The sequence below is a fragment of the Heteronotia binoei genome, chromosome 1 (genome assembly GCF_032191835.1).
Source record: "Heteronotia binoei isolate CCM8104 ecotype False Entrance Well chromosome 1, APGP_CSIRO_Hbin_v1, whole genome shotgun sequence".
NCBI lineage: Eukaryota > Metazoa > Chordata > Lepidosauria > Squamata > Gekkonidae > Heteronotia > Heteronotia binoei.
This window is the reverse complement of record NC_083223.1, coordinates 220,855,024-220,877,473: the sequence shown is the minus strand read 5'-3', so window position 1 is coordinate 220,877,473 and position 22,450 is coordinate 220,855,024. Positions and strand designations below refer to the sequence as shown.

General features: G+C 42.4%; 1 protein-coding gene across 1 annotated transcript in view; it reads left to right on the top strand.

Moving 5' to 3' along the window:
• Positions 1–4,485: 4,485 nt before the first annotated feature.
• STPG4 (sperm-tail PG-rich repeat containing 4) overlaps positions 4,486–22,450 on the top strand; it is a 62,727-nt gene continuing 44,762 nt past the window's right edge. Inside the window, exons 1-5 of the mRNA XM_060247703.1 lie at positions 4,486–4,506; positions 7,633–7,689; positions 11,508–11,768; positions 17,351–17,415; positions 21,844–21,892. Of these exons, the coding sequence (XP_060103686.1) occupies positions 4,486–4,506; positions 7,633–7,689; positions 11,508–11,768; positions 17,351–17,415; positions 21,844–21,892 (453 nt within the window). The remainder of the gene's footprint in view (positions 4,507–7,632; positions 7,690–11,507; positions 11,769–17,350; positions 17,416–21,843; positions 21,893–22,450) is intronic.

Sequence of the window (22,450 nt, the reverse complement as noted above, 5' to 3'; positions counted from 1 at the left end):
GATTTCTTAACACATTGAGAGGGTGCTCTGTGAATAGGATTATATAAATGACTGTTACAGTGAACAGCAGAAACCCGTAGCAACGTAAAGAGGGAAAGCTTATATTAGAGTTCCCCAGAAGAGTGCCCACCAGTACTTCTCTTGGTGTTGACTGAGCTTTTCAGAAGTTAGGTGGGGCCACTATAAGGCAGGGCTTGTTATTGGTCGTCCTCACTCATACGATAGGGTTTTCCACTGGAGGGTCAGGACTGGTAAGAAGGGCATTCTTTAGTATGTGGTTTCATTCCCTCTTCAGGTTTCCAAGGAGGTGTGAAGATGAAGGTATTCCATTTGGCTCCATCTCTTGCAGAAGTCATTTTGGGTCTGTCTCTGCCTCCTGTGGAAGCTGTTTTTGGGGTACAATCTCCACCCTCTCCAAATGTGCCCATAGGCTCCCTGAGTTATATTATAGAGGATAGAATATGGGCTATATTGACAGTAGGTAATTGTTAAAGGGAGAGGTATTCCTGCTTAATGCTATTTTACCCAAAGCTGGCCCCTCTGATAGACTAGTGTACCTGCATCATAATGGTAAAACCAGAGCAGTTGCTTGGCTGGATACTGGTAGATAAAGGGCAGCTAAGGAAGAAAACTGTCACCCTTCTTGCAGTATAGGGATGAAGTAGATAGAGTATATTGCCAGTGCTGGAAATGAAGCTTAGCAACGCCTGTTATATATTAGGGAAAACTTGCCAATGAGGAGAACTTTCACCTACTTTTGGCCCTAGCAGCAGCATAGCAACCAACCATAAGGAGACCTAACACAAAGCAAAAATGCTTGGCCGCCGTTTTAATTCAGTACCAGCTGAGTCCTCATCATGTGGATCTTTAGAAAAGGTATGTATGTCACAGCTTGTTTCCATTAGGTTTGGGGCAATCCTAACAAATTACTCATGCTTGGGCCTAAACTATTGATACATGAATGATTTAGAAGCTGGCACAGCAGCTGAAATTTGGCGCCTATGTAATCCAAAATGCACTTGTTACTGTAAAACTACCTTCAGTGGGAAATAGTCTTCACACATTTCAGATGTCCCTCAGGCTAGGATAAAGGTCTCTGAAACCGCAGCTACTAATGTATCATAGGGGAGGGGCCATAGCTCAGTAGGGAGGGCATCTGGCATGCAGAAGGTCCCCAGCATCCCCAGTTAAAAACAGTCAAGCAGTAGGTGATGTGAAAGACCTCAGTGTGAGACCCTGGAGAGCGACTGCCAATCTGAGTAGACGATACTGACCTTGATGGACCCAGGGTCTGATTCAGTAGAAGGCATCTATCCATATGACAGCATCTTCTCTCCTCAAGGTGCACATGAAGCCGAATCAGGCACAATTGCTCCAGAACTGGGGTGGCCAAACGCTCTTCCACATATTTTAGCAGAGGGACAGTGGCTCAGTGGTAGAGCATCTGCTTGGTAAGCAGAAGGTCCCAGGTTCAATCCCTGGCATCTCCAAAAAGGGTCCAGGCAAATAGGTGTGAAAATCCTCAGCTTGAGACCCTGGAGAGCTGCTGCCAGTCTGAGAAGACAATACTGACTTTGATGGACCAAGGGTCTGATTCAGTATAAGGCAGCTTCATATGTTCATAATGCACCAACTTTTTTTTTGAGGGGGCGAGATTTCTGACAGCCTTTGCTTGGGATACTGGAATAAAGGTTTCCAGCCATGAGGGGCACAATCTGCAAATTGCAGTCATTTTTACAACATCTCAGAGGTTGAGGTCAAAAATACTTGAAGATTGTGTTACGGTATGCTGTTGGGCTCAGATAAGTAGAGGCTTGCTCAGTTCCTTTCCTGATGCTTTCATTCTTGTTGCATGTCTCATCTCCCTTTCTCTACACTGCTGATTTCAGGGAGAGGAATAGTGATCTTCATACTTCCCTTTTCTGTAGAATTGAAGCTGCAAGGGACATTGAGCCAATCACATTGCTACACCAGCAGAATTATCTAGATGTTACTGACATTGTGGCTAATTGGTTACCCCCAATGTTCAGTTGCTAATTATTGCCAGATTACTTTCTTGAAGACAGTTGTGTTATGACACGGTGTTCTCGTCTGTTGATACGGTGTTCTCTTTGCATATGTCAAGTAGCTCTTCAGTACAATTTTCAGCATAGTGTTAGACTAGGACTGGGGAGTGTAGATTTGAATCCTTCCTTGACCATTATGCTAATGGCTTACAGTATAAGTTCTCTTACAGGTCTGTTGTGGGAGGAAATATAGGATGTAACATACTCTTATGAGCTCCTTAGCAGAAGGGCAGTATAAACATCTAAAATACCTTGCATTAGATTTCCTATAGGGGTTTATAATGAAGCGATTCCATTCAATTTAAATGCAGTGGTAAGGGGCAGCAAAGAATATACAACTGAGAAACTCTTAGGAACAAATAGAGCACACGGAAAGCAAATTGATAACTGATTTTGATGGTGAGAAATCCTGTAAATGGAGGATAAAATATTAAGCATTTGAGGTAGCATCAAAAACATCTGTAAATGCAGAAATCTTCAACTGGTGATGGCCTAATTAATCGGAAATTTTGATAGGATAAAAATATTTTGATTGGAATTAAAGTTGAAGACAGGTGAGCTGCCATGGTGGAGGAACTCCATAGCCTTGGGGGGCTAACACTGTCTGCGGTGCACAGCCACCTTGCCTCTGCCAGCAGTTATGTGATAGTCTTTGGGAACAAGCTGTACTAGTGGTCAAGTTCATACAGAAGAAGGCTGCTCTTCAAGTACTCTGGTATACTACAAAACTTCATGTGTAATGACCAGTTTTTTGAATTTTGCCTGAAAGTGAAGCAGCAGTGTGAAGGGCTTTTATAAATGCTGAGATGCAGTCTCTGCAACTCACACCAATTATCAGTGTAAGGGTTGCAGTTTGAACCAGTTGAATCAAGTCTTTAAAGCCATCCCCACATACAGCAGTAGTCCAAACTAGATATGTAATAAGAGCATGGATAGCTGTAGCCAAGCCATGCTTTTCAAGGAAGGGCTGCAGCTAACGCTTCAGTCAAAAGGAGGTACTATGGTGGTGATTGTTGCCTTCATCTATGAATGCAGGTCTAATAGCATTTCAAATGTCCATCATGCAATTTATTGCCTCCTCCAGACAATAGTTCAGAATGCCTACTCGGCCACCTGCTTCCATTTGAAACTGCAAAGTGTAAAAGACTGGGGAAAGCAATTGCAAACCACCCCGTAAAAAGTCTGCTGTGAAAACGTGAAAGCAACATCACCCCAGAGTCGGAAACGACTGGTGCTTGCACAGAGGACCTTTCCTTTTCCTCACAATGATTTCCTTCATGATAAATGGAACCAATCTCTTGCTCCAGGAAGTAGTCACTATACCCAAAGATGTAGTGGTCAATCATCTTTAAACCAGATAACAAGCCATGATAACCAAGTGCTGTGCTGTTGAAATGCCATGCCACATCAAAAACTCTTTGAAACTCATCTTCAGGTTCAAAAACTGCCACGTAGTTGGGTGTGCTAGAAATAAGCCCAATGCACCCTTGGGGGCATAATGTTAGCTGCACACTTCTTTGGATCGCAGACTTGGTATATAGTTGTCATTATTTTGTTCATGTATTGCCTTTGTGCAAGCACATTCTAGAAAATGTTGGCAGCATCTGTGGCTGAAGAGAATCAGTCTAGCATTTTTAAGAGAGTTGAAAGTGATTGGAGAGAGGTTTGGCTTCCTCATGCTGTCCAGCATCCCACAGATGAAAAAAGGGACATACCTGTAACACCCTTATTATTGTGTTACAGCTGAAGACAACTCCACTGGCTTCGAACTGTGTTCAGATAAACCGTAACAGTTTGTCCTGCACAGTGTTAAAAGCCAAGCACAGTAACATTTGTTCTTTAAAATATACCAGGGAAATGTAGTGATCTAGTCTTACATAGTTAACAATTCAGTTCCTATCCCAGCAACTGCAGAGTATGGGAGGTCCTGTTGTCCACTGCATTCACTGATAAACATCTGCAATGAGGTGTGTCTACCTCCCACTGAAGAGATTTAATTTCTCAAGCAATTATCCTCAATGTGCCTGGAGGTGGATAGTAGCTGCCAATGTATTTCCTGTCATGTCCTTGTTTCTTCTCTGAAGCATCCCCCCTCCCACACGCTTCCCAGGAGTAGGAGGTGCTTCAGAAGGGCCCAGAAGGTTGGCTCAAGATTACATTTTCCATCAGTGGAATGGACCCTTTCCTGCCTCTCCTGTTCTTATTGATCTTTATGAAATGCTGAAGGATGAGGGGCCCTGAGGAACAACATGAGAGGACTCTGCAGCAGAATGGGGAAGTCAGTGGAAATTGCCAATGTACTCAGAACCTAACCTATCACTTCTGCATCTATTCCCATTTGGAAACAGCAGCCATCATTCTGGGAGGCTGTTTGGCTTGGAATCTCCTAACATTTTGTGGTAACCAAAGACAAATAGGGATGGCAATTTACCAGGGGCAGGTAAGTAAAAACAAGGCTCATCCCTGCTAAATGGTGAATTAGAATAAATACTTTCAGTGGTAGCATACATACATATTCCTTTTGTCCTGTTGCCTCCAGTCAAGCAAATTATGCAAACTTTCTGCAAAACTGTTCATGGAGGCAAAAGTGGGGTAGGTTTCCATAATATGAGCAGCAGTCTTCCTTCCCAACCACTTTCAGTACTGTCAGCTGATGTCTGATTCCAGCCTTTGACTGCCTTTTCATTCTTCCTTCTCTGTGGGAGAACGCTATATTGTGATGTCACTGCTGCCATTGTGGTGTAGCGGTCATCCAACAGCAGCAGTCAGTTCTTTAAAACAGGAGAACATGACATCCAGCAGTGAGGGGTCAAGCAGACTTAGCAAACAAGCTGAGGTAAATGGTGGACACATATCTTTAATTGGGTGGTGAGGGGAGGTGTTAACTTCCTCTTGTAAAATGGATTCTTTCCAAATTAGGAACATCATTTAAGTCCACTGTAGAGTGTATTTTCAGAAACACTTAATGGAGTTTATTGGGTAATTATCACCCACTGAACCACAAAGTCCCTCTGGATCTGGACTTTTTTTAAAAAAACTTTTTTGAAGCCTTCTCTTTGTAGTCAGAATGTGTTTCATTGTCCTTAGCCATATAGCCTAACTCCTTCAAATCTACTTTTAAAAAATAATCGTTGTAGGTGGTACATCTTCCCCAGTTACACCAAGGACATTGGCCAATCAGTCTGTTCCAATTGCTTGCAGCCTTTGATCAAGATACAATAAAAACTCTTGAGCCCAATTTTAATTTTTTCTCCATAAAATTGACTGAAGGGACTGAGATGTTTCAAACTTTGCAACTTTTTTTGAGAGTTGTATGATAACGGCCCTGATAAATCAGACAGATGGCCCATGCAGTTAAGTATCCTGTTTCCCACAGTGACTGGCACCAAGCAAACATCTTTATTTTTTCATCCCTTTGCTTGCTTCCCAATTTTTTATCTGTTGCTGCTATTTAAAAGTGTCTTTGTTGCCTTGGTCTTATGCTGGTCTCTGGTTTTCTGACAGATCTATGTATGCTTGATCTTACAATGGGTTTCATGATAGTTATGATTGTATCTGACTCTGCCCATACTTAGATTATTAGTAATCACTTGGAGAACCACAATTGAGATAGGAATGGTTTAAATGAATAAAGAAAAATAGAACAGTTGTAACATTGGATGGGGGATGACTAAGGAAGACTAAAGAAGAAGGCAATGGCACACCACCTCTGCTTCTTGCTTGCCTTCAAACTCCCTTGCTGGGGTTGCTATAGGCTGGTTGCGCGACCAGGGCCTTTTTTGAGGAGGAAAGCATAGGAACACAGTTCCCGCTGGCTTGGCATCAGGGGTGGGGCCTAATATGCAAATGAGTTCTTGCTGGGCTTTTTCTACAAAAAAGCCCTGGTTGCGACTATATGGCACATATGTATGGACATATGTACATACACATACATTTCCTTTCATACTCTGCTCTCAGATTTATCTATATATTACCTATGTATTATTTAAATTGTTTTACTGTTCACGAACATTTTACCATTGAGTTGTTCACTGCCCTGAATATTCAGGAGAGGGCGGTTTTTAGATTCAAATTATAAATAAATAAATAAATTATAGGGAACTAAACCACTCCAGTCTTAATCTGGTATTTTACCATTATGATTTCTGTATGAAAGAGGAGAAGTTGCTTCCAGGGAAATCTAGAGTACGGTATTTATTCCTTGTTTTGGCATCAAACAACCAGAGAAGCAGATTTCACAAGGCTGGAAGTCCAAAAACTGGATTTGAAGGCTGTTTTCCAAAACAGGTATCCCGTTGCTCTGGAAAATCACTGCAGCACTGTGAATTACTTCATTAATGTTTGTCTGATTGGCAGGGGTGGAATTCTAGCAGGAGCCCCTTGCATATTAGGCCACACACCCCTGATGTAGCCAATCCTCCAAGAGCTTACAAAAAAGAGCCTTGTAAACTCTTGAAGGATTGGCTACATCAGGGGTATGTGGCCTAATATGCAAAGGAGCTCCTGCAAGAATTCCACCCCTGCCCATCAGATTCCACCCCTGCTGATGGGTCAGATATCTGTTGTGTGGCTCCCTTAAGAAAAAATGCTAGGACCTAAGAGACTAGCTTCTGGAGAGAACAAGCTCATCTAAGCATGGTCCAGCAGGATAAAGCTGGAAAAAGTTATTCTGTTGATCAAAGTGTCCTGTTGAGCAATTCCAAGCAGACAAAAATCAACATAACTTTGTTAAACAAATTGCACAGCCTTGAATCCTAACTTGCAATTTACTATGCCTTTCTTTTGTAGTTTGCATTTTTTGTCTATTAAAGTAACAAACACTCTCCATAGAACAGGAAGAATCTCTCTCTATAGAACAGTGTAATTTTTCGCTTACACCTTAGAGACTTGAACTGACAAGGATGCAAGACATCCGTGCATTTGAGAAATCCCTCCCTACATCAGGGTGTGTATACATTTGTGCTTTATTGATAAAAATGAAGATTAAAATTATTTATTTATTTATTTGATTTATATCCCGCCCTACCCCACCAAAGCGGGCTCAGGGCGGCTTACAATAAAGAGATTCTAACAATAGAATTCAAATTTTAAATATAATAGCAATTTACATAGTTAAGAAATTAAAAACATTAAAAAACATTGAAAACAGTGCATCAGTCCAACAACGTGAAATCTATACACTTCCTTCAGTATTTTGGTAGTTTGGTGGTTTGGTGCCGGTCAGTTATAGGCCAACCGGAAGAGGACTGTCTTACAGGCCCTGCGGAATTGTCCAATATCCCACAGGGCCCTGACCTCTTCCGGTAACTGGTTCCACCAGCAACGGGCTGTTATTGAGAAGGCCCTGTCCCTGGTTGACTTCAACCGGGCCTCCTTTGGCCCGGGGATTACGAGCAGATTTGGGGAGCCAGATCGCAGTACTCTCTGGGGAACATATGGGAAGAGACGGTAGTGGGTAGATGCAAGGCAAATTGATGGTTATATATGCATATGTGTATATATAAAATGCATGCATTTATGAATATTCTCTTCAAAGATTAAGCTCCGTGTTTCTTTGCTTAACAAGGAAAAAGAACTATATGACTCAAAACAAAGAGAATCATGGTGGAGGGAGTCCCTCAGGGTAAGTATGACATTCATTTAATTATTCATAGCAAAACAGAAACACAGATGCTATATAATAATCGGGGGCGGGAGGCATTATATTAAAAACACTTACATGTAACGCATCAGGCTATAAGACTGCATATACTGACACCAATGTTCCAAAATTTTAGAACTCCTTCCCCAGGAAGATTAATCCTTCTCCCTCTATCATTATCTTCTGCCAGAGGGTGAAGACCTTTTTGTGTGTGCTTGGTTTGGTGTTCTCTCACTAACTCTTACGAGCCCTCCTCCCTGTCTGTGTGCTTTTATGCTTATTTTATGTTTTATTTATGTTTTTTTTTTAAATAATGCTTTTTATTGTCTGAAATTTTCTTATGATTTGTTTTCCTCCTTGGAGACCCTGAATTGGGTGGAAAGGTGGGACATAAATGTTTAAATAAACAAATAAACATGCAGTGGGTTTCCAGATAAATCAGTGGGACCACAATGCAAACAGTTCCACAGAGGAAAAGAAAATGCTACAAAAGTAAATCTATTTCTGCCAAAAACAGCTATTTTCTCTTTATCCCTCCCCTTGATTTATTTTTTTTTTTTGAAACTCATTATATTATATAATCAAAAGCTTTCAAAAGCAAAGTCAGGAAAACAACAGCCCTGCTATGATTGTCCCTTTGCGGGAAGTGAGACCAGATAAATCAGTGGGTTGCATCTGGTATGGGGGCTTGGCTTACACCAATTATGCAAAATTATGCAAATCCCCCCAAATACTAGAAAACCATTCTGTTAAAAGTGGTGCTTTTCCTGGTTCAAGGATCAGAAGGACCTCTTGCATCATGGGAAGGTAGGGTTGCCAATCCCCAACTGGGGGCAGGGGATCCCCCGGGTGGGGAGGAAAATATCTGCAGGGCACTCCATTATTCCCTATGGAGACTAATTCCCTTAGGGTATAATGAATTAATCCACAGGTATCTGGGGCTCTGGGGGGCTGTTTTGTGAGATAGAAGCACCAAATTTGCTGCATAGCATCCAGTGCCTTTGCCCAAAATATCCTCCAAGTTTCAAAAAGATTGGGCTAGGGGGTCCAATTCTATGAGTTCCAAAAGAAGGCACGCCTATCCTTTATTATTTCCAGTGGTGGGAAGGCATTTAAAAGGTGTGCAGTCCCTTTAAATGTGATGACCAGAACTCCCTTTGGAGTTCAATTATGCTTGTCACAACCTTGCTTCTGGCTCCATCCCAAAAGACTCCTGACTCCACTCCCAAAGTCCCCAGATAGTTCTTGAACTGGACTTGGCAACCCTATGGGAAGCTGCCACTGCTAGTAGAATTGATCTCTAGTATCCAACCCCTCATTTTTCATGAATCCTTTCTTGAGCATAATTTAATTATCTTTATAAACCTTTGCTTGCAAGAAAACATTAAATTGCAGTAGTGCTTAGGACAAAAATGCCGTAATACTGTTTGTGAAAACTTTAAGGAGACAACAGAATAATATAAGTTGGAGAAAAGAGTTTGACTGGAGACCTTCAAACAAGTCAAACACTTTATTCAATGCAACTTATTAACCGATAAGAGGCATCTGCATGCCTTGTAATAGTAGTTCAAAATAGAAGAGCAGTAGAATCCATTTTCCGCACAGGCCATCCAAGTTGAAATGCATTTGGCTTGCTCCCAACAAATGCTAAAAAGGAAGAACCCTCTATCCAAGGTGCTGCATCAAGGTACCAGAAGGGTTAATGGAGCCTGAAAAGCAACCTGCCTGATGACAAGTGCATGGTTTCCAGTAACTCAGTGCACAATAGCAGTGCTTCAATAGGACTGCAAAACTGCTTCCAAACAAGCTGCAGTCTACTCTAGCTAGGGTTGCCATCTGCCTGGAGAAAAAAAAATGTTCTGTTCCTTTCATATAGATTTAGTAGGATGTTACCAGTTGATGTTATTTACCTCTGTGCCATGAAAAGCCTTGGGGTTCCCATTTCCATGCAGTAAAGAGGTAAAGGTAGCCCCCTGTGCAAGCACCGAGTCATTACTGACATCATGATGTTTTCTTGGCAGACTTCTTGTCATGGAGTGGTTTGCCACTGCCTTCCCCAGTCATCTACACTTTATCCCCAGCAAGCTGGGTACTCATTTTACCGACCTTGGAAAGTTGGAAGGCTGAGTCAACCTTGAACCCGGTTTCTGCTGGGATTGAACACAGGTTGTGAGCAGAACTTGGACTGCAGTACTGCAGCTTACCACTCTGCACCATGGAGTAAGCTTATATGAAAGGGACAGAACATTTTTCTGCAGCCCAGTTGGCTATCTTGACTCCAGCCCCTTTACTGTTGGTTCCCTCCCACACCTGTTCTGAAGTAGCAATGGAGACCAGCTTCTTATAGCAAGTGGAGAAGGCAAAGTGGGCATCTTTTGTCAGCATTACAAGTGGAACATGACTGGAAAGCACAACCCATTCCATCCTCTCCAGCTGTCTCTGCGCTTCAAAAGGATAGACAGGATTTCTGGGTTGCATACTGAAAATGCATAAGTAAATGTCTGTGCTCTCTGTTTGACTACATCAGTGCAAATCAACTTCACTTAAAAGAGCCCCTGAATGGCTTCCCTAGCATTTGGGTATTAACTGTGCAATCCTAAGTGGTGTTACATCATTCTAAGTCTGTTGAAGTCAGTGGGCTCTGCCCACTGTCATTTGTCATGTGGTCAGCTTGACCTCTGTATTTATTTATTTATCAGATTTATATCCCTCCCTCCCCCAGCAGGCTCAGGGCAGCTAACAACAGTTTAAAAACATTAGCAATTTACAAACATATTAAAATTAAATATATAAAAACATTTCCATAAATATTAAAAATCCAAGATGGCAAGTTTCTGATTCCCATTATATTAGTTCAGTGAGATTGTGTAATAGCCACCTCCCCTAACCATTAAAGGTGAGTTTGAATAGTTCGGTCTTACAGGCCCTGAGGAACTGTGGCAGGTCCCACAAGGCCCTGATGTTTTCGGGGAGGGCATTCCACAAAATGGGGGCTATTACCGAGAATGCTCTGGCTCTAGTGCTGGTCAATCGAGCTTCTTTCGGTCCAGGGATCTTAAGGAGATTTTGAGACCCTGAATGTAGTGCATCTCTGTGATCAATAGTCCTTTTCAGAGACATTCTATGCATATGTATTTAAACTACCTAAAATGACACCCAAAATGGAGGAGGGTTGTTTTTGTTGTTGTTGTTGTTAATGGGTTTGCCATACGGACAAGGGTTTGTTAACATAAAAAGTGCTTTGGTGAATTAGACCAACATCCAGCTCATTCACTTTCCAAAGGTGGATAGCCACACGCTTCTTGAGCTCCCAAGCCAGGCATGCTGCTGCTACCCTTTCCCAAGTTCAGTGTCTCCAGAGCCAGTGTGGTATCATGGTTAGACTGTTGGACTAGGCTCCAGAAGACCAGGGTTCAAATTCTTGCTCTGCCATAGAAGCTTGCTGGGTGACCTTGAGCCAATCACACACCCTCAGCCTCACTTGCCTCTCAGTGTTGAGAATAAAATGGAGATGAGGAGAATGATATTAGATGCTTTGGTCCCTATTGGAGAGAAAGGCAGGCTATAAAAGCAATAAGTGTTACCTTTGAATGCAGTTATGTTTAGTTATCCTGCTCTACTAGCCATTGATAAGCTTATCTTCTCTTAGTTTGTCTAAACATTTTGAACCATCTAAGTGAGCTGTGTTGAATTTTGTATGTTAATTATTACAAGTTGCATGCATGTGATTTTTAGTTGGAACCAAACATCTGGAATCCAAGTGCATAATGATGTTTAGATTTTACGTATCTTTTCACCAGCCAACACCAATTCCTGGGTCTTACCCAGTTCGGGACTTTCTTGAAGATGCTCAGCTGAACCCAGTGAAAGCAACATATAATTTTAAAGGAGAAGGCAGAAAGAAACTCTCCCTCTTCCACCAGATGCCTGATCTGACATTACCAGATACCTTTGAGTTTGTTCCTCCATCGTTTGTGGAATTAGCACAGAAAAGGCCAGCGACATATTCTTTTAAAAGTACTTCAAGGCAAAGTCCTACCAATACAATGTTTAAAGATAAGGTAAAAGTAAAGGAACAATGTGGGCTCTTTAATCTTCTTAATATGTAAATCGTAAAGCAGTATTGCATAGCAACAAAACATGTTTGGGGCGCCACAAGTAATATTCAACACAGTTTTTCATGACCATGTGCTTACGAGAACCAGAGCAACCACCTTGCTGGATTAGACCAATGAACCATCTTTGTCAGCGTTATATCTTCATTAGTGGGTAGATGCAAGGCATGAAACATTTGATCAGCATGTGATTATTAGAGCTGCACTGCTTTCATACGTGAAGGAATAAATTGAATGATGTAAGTCATGGGTTCCCAAAAGGCTCAACACTGAGACTGATCCGGAATTAGGAGGTGCACAGTGTAGTGGCCACATTTGCAGATGATACCAAATTATGCAGGATAGTTACAATAAGCATTTTTTTATTACAAGCTTTCCTGGAGGACACATCGGCCTTAGACCCATTCCAGTCTGTCTTCCATCCTGGCCATGGGATGGAGATGGTACTGGTCACCCTTACAGACAATCTCGGTAGACAGCTGGATAAAGGCAGGTCTGTGCTGCTGTTGTTAGATCTTTCAGTAGCATTGACATGGTTGACTACTACTTGTTATCCCACTGCCTTGCTGCCAATGAATTACAAGGAACAGTTCTTCAGTGGCTGTGTTCATTTCTCCAAGGGCAGGGACAGAGGGCAGCAGAAGGAGAGAAGATCTCTTCACACACTCGCTGGTGTGTGGAGTCCCTCAGGGGGCAGTGTTGTTTAATATCTCCAGTGTTGTTTAATATCTATATGCATCCTCTCACACAGTTAGGAGATTTGGGCTAGGATGTCATCAATATGCAGATGACACCCAGCTCTAACTGTTACTGAACGGACAGACAAATACTGTCTCAGAAGATCTGGCCAGTTGTTTGGAGGCTGTGGTGGGATGCTTAAAGCAGAACCATCTGAAGCTGAACCCAGGGCCAGCTGTAGACCCTTTGGCATCCTAGGCAAGGCTAACTACTTTCACATCCCTCTTCTCTGAGGCCATTGTGGCCAGATTTCTCCATTTTATCCTATGGGCCCATAGGACAGAATGGAGGGATTGGGCCACCACTGTGAAGTGACGCTAGAGAAGGGGTTTTAAACTTTAAACTGCTTATCTTGGCTCATGCCACAAAGGTGGCCCAATCCTTCCATTCTATCCTATGGGCCACAGCAACCCCAGAGAAGGGGTTGCCCTGTGACCCAGGGGGATCCTCTCCCTGCTTTTGCACCCCTGAGGTGCAAAAGCAGGGAGAAAGCCACCACCACCACTTGTGCCTCTCAGAGGTTTCCTGAGAGGCAAGGCGGGGATCCTCTCCCTGTGTTTGCATCTCAGAGTCTCTGAGAGGTGTGGGGGACAGCTATCTCTCTGAGTCATGTGGGGGCACCCAATTCAGTACACCCAGAAGGCTGCCACCCCAGGGAAATGCCTAGTTTGCCTAGTGGCAGGGCTGGCCCTGACTGAACCCATAGAAGATGAAGGTCCTGTGGCTAGGCCCGGGGCCTGGGTCTAAGAATTTAGCTTTCGACTCTTGATGGAGTACAGCTAGTATCAGCTTCCTTCATCAAAAGTCTGGGTGTGAGCCTAGATGCCTCCCTTTCACTGTAGGCACAGGTCATAAATATGGCCATGGTAGTGTTTTTTCATATTAACCAAGTCCAGCAACTGGGCCCTTACCTGTCCCATGCAGACCTGACCACAGTGTTCCATGCAACAGTCACCTCTAAACTAGACTACTGTAACTCTATGTAAGGCTACCTTGAACTTACTCTGGAAGCTTCAACTATTTCAGAATGCAGCAGTGCGGGTCCTTACTGGGACCCCCTTGAGAGCATGTATACAACCTGTGCTCTATCAACCACTTTGGCTCCAGACCAAATCAGGTTCAAGGTTCTGGTTCTTACATTTAAATCCATAAACAGTCTGGGACCATTGTATCTGTGGGATTGCCACTCCCTGTACACCCCTCAGAGAGACTTATGCTCTTCTAGTAACCACTTATTAATGATTCCTGACCCCAGAAGTCTTTTCAGCTCTGGCTCCAACCTGGTGGAACTCTCTATCAAATGAGACTTGGACCCTGCAGGACATGGTTGAATTCCACAGGACCTGAAAGACCAAGATGTTCCACTAGGCATATGGTTGAGGGCAGCAACAATTAGAGAGATCTGCTGGCCTTCTTGCCCCCCTTACCTTCCCCTTTCTCCTTCCCATTTTTCTTTCTCTGTACTGGCTGCTCCCATTTGTCCATTTGTGATGGCTATTTGGATGCCATCAGATGTAGTAAGAAGTCTTAGGTTTTAACTTATAATAACATGGATTTTAAAATTTACAATATGCTGAAGTATTGTATCTTGATTATTGTAAGCTGCCCTGAATCCTGCTTGGGAGGGAATGATGCAGGATATAAGTCTAATGACTGACCCATCAGCTTGGTGTCTATACCTGGAAAAGTTTTAGAACAAATAATCACACAGTCAGTCTGGAACATTTAGAAAGGACAGCTGTGATCACTAAGAGCCAGCATGGGTTTCTCATGAACAAGTCATGTCGGAATAACCTTATCTCTTTTTTTTGAGAAGGTTGCTACCTTTCTGTAGACATAGGCTATCTTGATTTCTGTAAGGTTTCCGAAAAGGTTCCACATACTGTTCTTGTTGACAAGTTGGTGAAATGTTGTTTGGATCCTGTTACTGTTAGGTGGATCTGTAGCTGGTTAACAGATTACACCCAAAGAATACTTGTGAATGGTTCCTCATCATCTTGGAGAGGAGTGACAAGCAGAGTGCCTCAAGGATCTGTCCTAGGACCTGTTTTGTTTAAAAATGTTTATAAATGATTTAGATGAAGGAATAGAGGGAATGCTTATTAAATTTGCAGATGATACTAAGTTGGGAGGCGTAGCAAATACAGTAGAAGACAGACAGGATACAGGATGATCTTGACAGGCTGGAAACAAATAAAATTAATTAACAGGGATAAATGTAAAGTTCAGTATATAGGTAGGGAAAATCAAATGCATAATTATAGGATGGGGGAGACTTGTCTTGGCCGTAGTATGTGTGAAATGGATCTTGGGGTCTTAGTGCACCATACACTGAACATGAGTCAGTAGTGTGATGTGATGGCTAAAAAGGCAAATGCAATTTGGGCTGTATCAACAGAATTATAGTGTCAAATCACGCAAATTGTTGGCATCGCTTCATTCTGCTCTGGTTAGACTTCACTTAGAGTACTGTGTTCAGTTTGGACACCACAACTTAAGAAGGATATAGACAAGCTAAAATGTGTCCAGAGGAGGGCAACAAAGATGGTGAGGTATCTGATGAGGAAAGGTTGAAGGACTTGGGTATGTTTAGCCTGGAGAGGAGATGACTGAGAGGAGAAGTACTTGAAGGGCAGGGCTGTCATATAGAGGATGGTACAGAATTGTTTTCTGTTGCCCCAGAAGGTTGGACCAGAACCAATGGTTCAAAATCAAATCAAAAGAGTTTCTGGTTAAACATTAGGAAGAACTTCCTGACAGTCAGAGTGGTTCCTTAGTGGAACAGGCTTCCTGAGGAGGTGGTGGGCTATCCTTCCATGGAGGTTTTTAAACAGAGGCTACTTAGCCATCTGACAGCAGTGCTTATTCTTTGAATTAAGCCAATCATGGGAAGGAGGGCAGGAAGAGTTGCATCAGTGCTTAGTTCTTTTGGCCCTTTCTTACACGCCCAGGGAAATGCTGATTGACACTTCGTGGTCAGTCAGCAATTTTTCTCCAGGCCAATTTGGCAAGGAATCCTAGAGGCTTTTGCCATCTTCTGGGCATGGAGTGGAGGTCACTGGGGATGTATGTGCGTGTGTGTGTGTGTGGGAGATATTTATGAAACTGAGCAGGGGGTTGGACTCGATGACCCTGGAGGTCCCTTCCAACTCTATGATTCTAGAATAAATAAATACAATTTATTTCATTTCTTTATACACTACTTTTTTCCTCAATGGACCTCCAAAGTTCCTACATCATTTGCCTCTCTCCAGATTAGGCTGAGAGTGTATGTGACTGGCCCAAAGTCACCCATAAAGCTTCCATGACAGAGTGAGGTTTCAAACCTCCCAGATCTTAGTTCAATAGTCTGATTTCTAAAGGAACAATAAAAGAGTTCCTCTGAGCATGTGCTCAGAAAGTGTCTCTTTAATCCCATAATCTGAAAATTGAACAGCTACGCTTAATTCTGGACAATGGTCTTTGTAAAAAAATATGGCTGCCATTCTGCATGGGATTAGGCTGTTCAGCTCCCATTAACTTCAGTGAATTTTAAATAGTCTGTGTTGCAGCCTCAGTGACTAGCTAAAACTGAAGAAAGAGGTGTGCAGTTTCTATGTAGCACCAAGTTTCTGTATCTGTAGTGGTTGCAGAGGAGGAAGAAGAACTTGGCAAGTGTATTTTCCCCCTTTATGGTGTTTGCAAAAGCTAACCTTCCCCAAACACTCCTTTCAGCATAACTGCTTAGGATCCATATGTACTTTTTATTTATTAAAAATGTGGATTCCTCCCTTTTCTGCTTAATATAGGTCTCTGTGGTGAATGTACAAGCCAATTTAAAAATGATATATTGCATTAAATGCAATCTGTTATAGTAATTGAGAGCCAGCATTCAAAGGTCCTTGAAACAGCAGGCAGATGCCACCCCAGACCTGAGTCAATAAATCTGATTTTGATTGATGCCTAAAGGAGAACTTGACTAGAGAATGTATTCTGAGGCGTGTGTTCAGTAGTCATGACTCAGGAGAGGCGATGCAGAGCATGGCCTTCCCAGAAGATTTTAAGGCATGACAAGGACTACAGGGCAGCAGGTGGTTCACCAGGTAGTCCAGTTTTAGGCCATTTTGTGTAAGAGCTCTCACACTCTGGGCTCAGAAACAAGCAGTGAAATTCTTTAAGCACCAGCAAGAAATGGTCAGATCTGTAGCCTCCTGTTGTTGAATATGCCACTGGCTAGGTTCAGAACTGACCAAAGCTTCCTGAACATGCTTCATAGGAGTCACTGCACTGCAAATGTCTTCCTGTACACCCTGAGATACCAAACTAACAAGTTTTTAGCCAGTGTGTGTGTAATTCCATTCATCTGATAAGGTGGGAATTCAGAGACTTTCCCATTTTCCATGGCTGATTTCTGTCATCAACTCATGGGTCCAGAGCCTTAGGAGCAGCCTGCTGATTTACGACCCTCTACTAAATGCACCTCATGTTGCTGCTTTTTGGAGCAGCATGCCAACCTGCAGCTGGCGTGCATGGAGAGCAAGAGCACCATGCCCCCTGCAACTCTTTGCATGCTTATTGAGAGGGGCAGGAAGATAGTGAAGTGAGGGGCTGGGTCTCCATGAGGGAGAGGATTTGGGGGTTTAGTAGCACTATAACTGCTTTATCAAATAGCAATGCCAAGGCAGAGAAGGAAGATGTCTACAGTTCCTTGCAGCTGAAGTACTCTGATTTTCTACAAAACCAAATAATCTTTATGTAGCTCAAATGTGTTACTTTCCATTCTCTTGTATGTGCTTGTTTTCTCCATACAGAATATAACCACTGACCCTGGACAGTATGATCTTTTTCCTTCTCCAGTCCCCACTTTTCCATCCAAGTAAGTCAGCAGATCTTCTAATCTTCTTATCTTATTTGTCCAAATCCTTTTCTGCTTGCTTTATTTTGAAGCCTCCATGCTGCCTTGTTTCAAAGCAGCAACAAATTCTGTGCTGAAGAACAAAAGGCATTGAAACCAGTTGCTCATTTTGAGGAGTATGAAAGCCTTCTTCCTTTTCAGGAAAGTGCCATGCTGTAACAGTTAAGCCAGATGCGCTACTAGTGTCAATAGCATGGTTCAAAGAACCAGGCACTGGCGCACATGCTGCATGGCACACACAGCACCCGCTCCCTTATTCTCATGCTGTGTGATCCAGACCAAACCTGACCCTGAAACAGTCAGGCAGTTTACGCTGGCATATATTTTATGCTCCTGAATGGCTCATCTGTGCCTCATAAGAGGCAGTTTACTGGGGGGGGAGGTGCTGAAGTGGTGGGGTGGAGGCAGCAGCAGAGGAAGGGTCATGGGATGGCATTATAAAGTTTAGCACACTAAGAGGAATAATACATGGTACTTTGTAGCAGGGCAAGTAGGATGAAGGGTTTGTGGAATGGTATCATAAAACTGGGGACTACTAAGGAAGACTCTGTGGAGGAAGGCAATGGCAGCCCACCTGTGCTGGTTAGAACACTTGCCTTGAAAGCCCCTTGCTGGAGTCACCATAAGACAGTTGCAACCTAACAGCACATACATACACACATAAGTAGGACAAGGGATAGAACATTAGTTTCGCCTGCAGTAAGATACACTTGAGGCGTATCTAAGATGATGTGATCCCACATCACCTTTGGGTCAGGCTACCCTTTCACTGGAACTCAGACTTGACAGATCAAAGATAAAGACTAAAGTGCTGCATCTGTGAGAATCCCTTCAGACTTTCCAGCATGCAAACACAACTATGTGCATCTATTCATTTCAAAGAAATTTGGGTGGGAGATTCTCCCAGTACAGGGATGCCAAGCTCCTAGGCGGGGAGGGGATCCCCAACCCGGTGGCCCACAGTAGGCCGGTGGGGGGATCCCCTCCTGGTGTTGCCAGCGTGATGCACTGGCGACATCGCATGCTGGCCACTCTAGTTTTCCCAGATGCTCTAGCAATTTGGAGGAATACTCTATGGTATAAAATGCTATGGTACCATATGGTACAAAATGCTCGATGCCACTTTAATGTATAATTTTGGCAAATGCTCTATAGCCAGCATACTCTAAAAGGCTTTTGCATCTAGTTAGAGAAGAGTTACAGGACTGGCTTGCTCAAAATTATACACTTAAGTGGCATTGAGCATTTTGCTGTCAAATAGGAATGGCTTGCTCCAAATAAAATAAAAATAAAAATTGTAGAGTGTATGAGAGCATTTTTGCCATCAAAAGGAACAGCTTGTTTCTAATAAAAATATTGTAGAGAGCAATTTGCCAGCAAACTCCAGAAGACTTTTGCAGCTGGTTAAAGAAGTAGTTCAGGACTGGCTTAAGCTCTTAAGTGGTATTGAGTGGATGAGAGAACTTGAAGAAAAAGTTGTTGCAGAGGAGCATTAATATTGAATTGTTACAAAAGGCTGACAACTCTGAAAGAAATAGGAAGGACTACTCCGAAGGAAGTTCATTGACGAAATGAGCCTATATCCTGGTGCTCATTGGACCTTTCTTGTAATATTGTAATGTGAATGGACATTTCTTGTGCTGTTGTAATGTATAAAAAGATTATATGATTCTAAAAAGGTTTCTCTAAAAAGGTTTTACTAAACATTGTTAGCCAGTACATCACAGTGCTTGTTTCTCTTATTGCCTGTAATAGGAACTGTGATCCCAGTTTGTTGGTTTTACTGTTTCTATACCTTTTGGGGCATTCATTCTCAACTGTTGCATCCCTTGCAAGAAAACCCATTTAGCAACCCACCAAATGACTTCCCTGAGAAGATTTGCTTAATCTACGCACTATTCAGAAAGCCAGCCCCTCAGAGAAGGCAATCAGTGATGGACAGCAACAGGGTGTGCATCACAGCCAGCTAGTCAGTCCACAGTCTGTGCAGGCATATCCACAGTGTCAGTAGTGCAGAACAATGCTGTCAAACTACCAAGTTTCCAGGGTTAGCCCCTTATCATGGCCATATCACTGGAAATGTATTACTCCAGTATTTCCACCTCTAGATTCATCCCCACACTTAGCATCCAAACCCTGCCCAAGTTGTCAAAGCATTCTCTCACTGGTGGTAGCAAAGTCATTAGGGATGAACCTGGTACCTCCTTCCAAGAATTTACAAGCTTTTCCACTTTGGAGGGGGAGAATGAGAGGAAATGCCTCTTGAGGAGGGGGGAAATATCCCTTTAGAAAAGACCCCTTCCTCAAATGACAAACCAATAAGCTCTCATGTTCAGGGTATCTCTCTGAGTTTGAGGGGAAGTGGCTTTCAGTAGTAGGAGACTTGATTATTAGACATATTTGAGAGGGGTCTATGATGAGTGCCTTGACTGCTTAGTGCAGACTGTTGCAAAGGTTGGAGAATCCTGTGCTATCCACACAGGCTAGTAGATAGTGTTTCTTCAAATATGTCAAAGGTTGGAAACTGGCCAGGGAGGCAGATGGACGACTGGATGACGAATGAACCAGTATTTGTAACTTGTTACTAAAATGGGTCCCTGTTTCACAGGACTGGAAAGTAGCAAATGTTATAGTAAAATTTAAAAAGTGATCTGGAGGGGACCCAGGAAATTACAGGTCAGTTAGCCTAACATTGGTTCTATGTAAATTAGTAGAAGCTGTTATTAAGGAAAGACTGATTAGGCATATAGCAGAACAAATTCTGCACAGGGAAAATCAGCATGGTTTCTATGAAGGAATTTCCTGTCTCATCTGGCTTTTGGAATTCTTTAAGAAGGTTAAGAAGTGTGTGTATAGGATGATAAAATATGCACTATCTACTTAGATTTCCAAAAGGCTTTTGACAAGGTTCTTCCCCAAAGACTAATGAGTAAATGTAGCTGTCATGCTTAAAATTTTTTAGAAGACAGGAATCATTTTAGAAATGGAGTGATATAAGCTGTGGGTTCCCATATGGATCAGCTTTGGACCAGTGCTATTTAATTTGCTCACACATTTTCTGGAATAGGGCTTGGAGGGGGAGGGGTTGCTATAGTGGCCAAGTTTGCAGATCATAGAAAATTATTGATGATGATGGAAGCCAAAGCAGGTTATGAAGTCCTCCAAGAATCTCTTCAAACTAGGGAAGCAGGCAATTATATTGCATATTAAGGTCAATGTAAGTAAGAATAAAGGGATGCACTTTGGAGAAAAAAATGCCCACTTCAATATATACACTGATGGGGTCTGAATTGATGGTGACAGACCAAAGAGAAATGTAGGGAACATGGCTGATAACTCAATGAAAATGTTGACTCAATGGGTGCTTTCACATGGTGACTGTTTGCAAGTGGATTTTGCTGTTCTTACACAGTAAAAATCCAGTTGCAAAGCATGTTATTTCGTATATGTGAACTCACCCAGTGTGTGGCAGTGGTGAAAAAGGCAAATTCCATGCTGGGGATTATTTTAAAAGGAATAGAAAATAAAGCATCCAATCTAGTAATATCCTGAATAGATCTATGTTGTAGCCATATTTAGCATTCTGTATGGCTGTACCTCAAAAATAGTATTGCAGAGCTGGAAACAGTGCAGAAGAGGGCAACCAAGATAACTTAGAGACTGGTATACATTTTCTATGAGAAAAGGCTAAAGAGTCTCGGGGTTTTCCATTTAGACAGTTAAGAGGAGGGGGTGCTTTCTAGGCATTTATAAAACATGCATTGGATAGAGAAAGTGGATAGTGTATGAGAAATCATTTTCCTCCATAAGAGTAGGACTTGGTGGCACCTAAGTAAGTTGATGGGCAGTGTATTCAGAACAAATAAAAGAAGCACTTCCTTACTCAACAAGTAAGTTAACTGTAGAATTAATTGCTAGTTGACACAGTAATGACCAGCAGCAATGATGGCTTTCAAAGGAGATTGATTTGTGAAGGATAGATCTATTATCCTCTAAATACCACTTCCAGGAGGTAAAGTACCAGGAGGGGAAGGCCTTGGCCTCTGCCCAGTTTGTTGGCCTTCCAGGACAGTTGGTTGGCAACTTTATGAACTAAGATGCCCTGGACTAGATGGAACACTGATCTGATCTAGCAGAGCACCACTTCTGTGGACTGGGAGATGTAGATGAGCTGATTGTGACGCCATTAAATGGCTTCTTCCCATCTGCTGAACTTCTGGATGGAGCCAATGAACCAATATTCTCTTCCTGGCCAATGCAGAGTTAGTTGACCATAAAATCCAGTGAAACCAGTGAGATGCATTTGTAACAAAAAAGATTAGGATCTGTTGCTAATCCTGCTGACACCTCAAATAGCTTAAACACTTTCTTCTTCCTCCCTAAATACAGGAATTATATGTTTCGATCTGCAGTTCAAAGGTTCCCAACTTTTAGGCCGGTAAGTTCCATACTATCAAATGACTAAAGAATATGGATGTCCCATGGGTGGATCTCCACTTAAATATTTATTTTTTGTGGTGTTGAAAATAAGACTTACTTAGAGTCCATTCAGTTCCTCTTCTATCTCCTTACCATTGTTTGGACATTCTCAGTTCAAACTTAGCATAATGTGACAGTCAAAATTTAGCACTAATTAAATTCAAGTGGAATTTGTTACATTCTGTGTCAGGTAGTTTCTAGTTTTTATCTGTAGCCACAGTAATTCTGTATTTTTGAAATATTTTAAAAATCATACAAGTCTGTGTGTTATAGTGGATCACAAGGTCTACACATCATAGGTAACACAGATCTTAGGGCCGAACTACATGTTCAGGTTTTTAATGAGTTGGGTTCAAGTTCCCTGGACTCAGACTGGGTTCTCCACAGCCACACAATGGCTGTGGACAGTGCCTTTTTAAAAAATAAAAGAGAACCCAAGATGGCTCAGAATGCTGCCTATGGAGGAAGAAAGATTCCTACCTTCCCGCTCCAAGCCATTTTCCCACACAGAAACAGC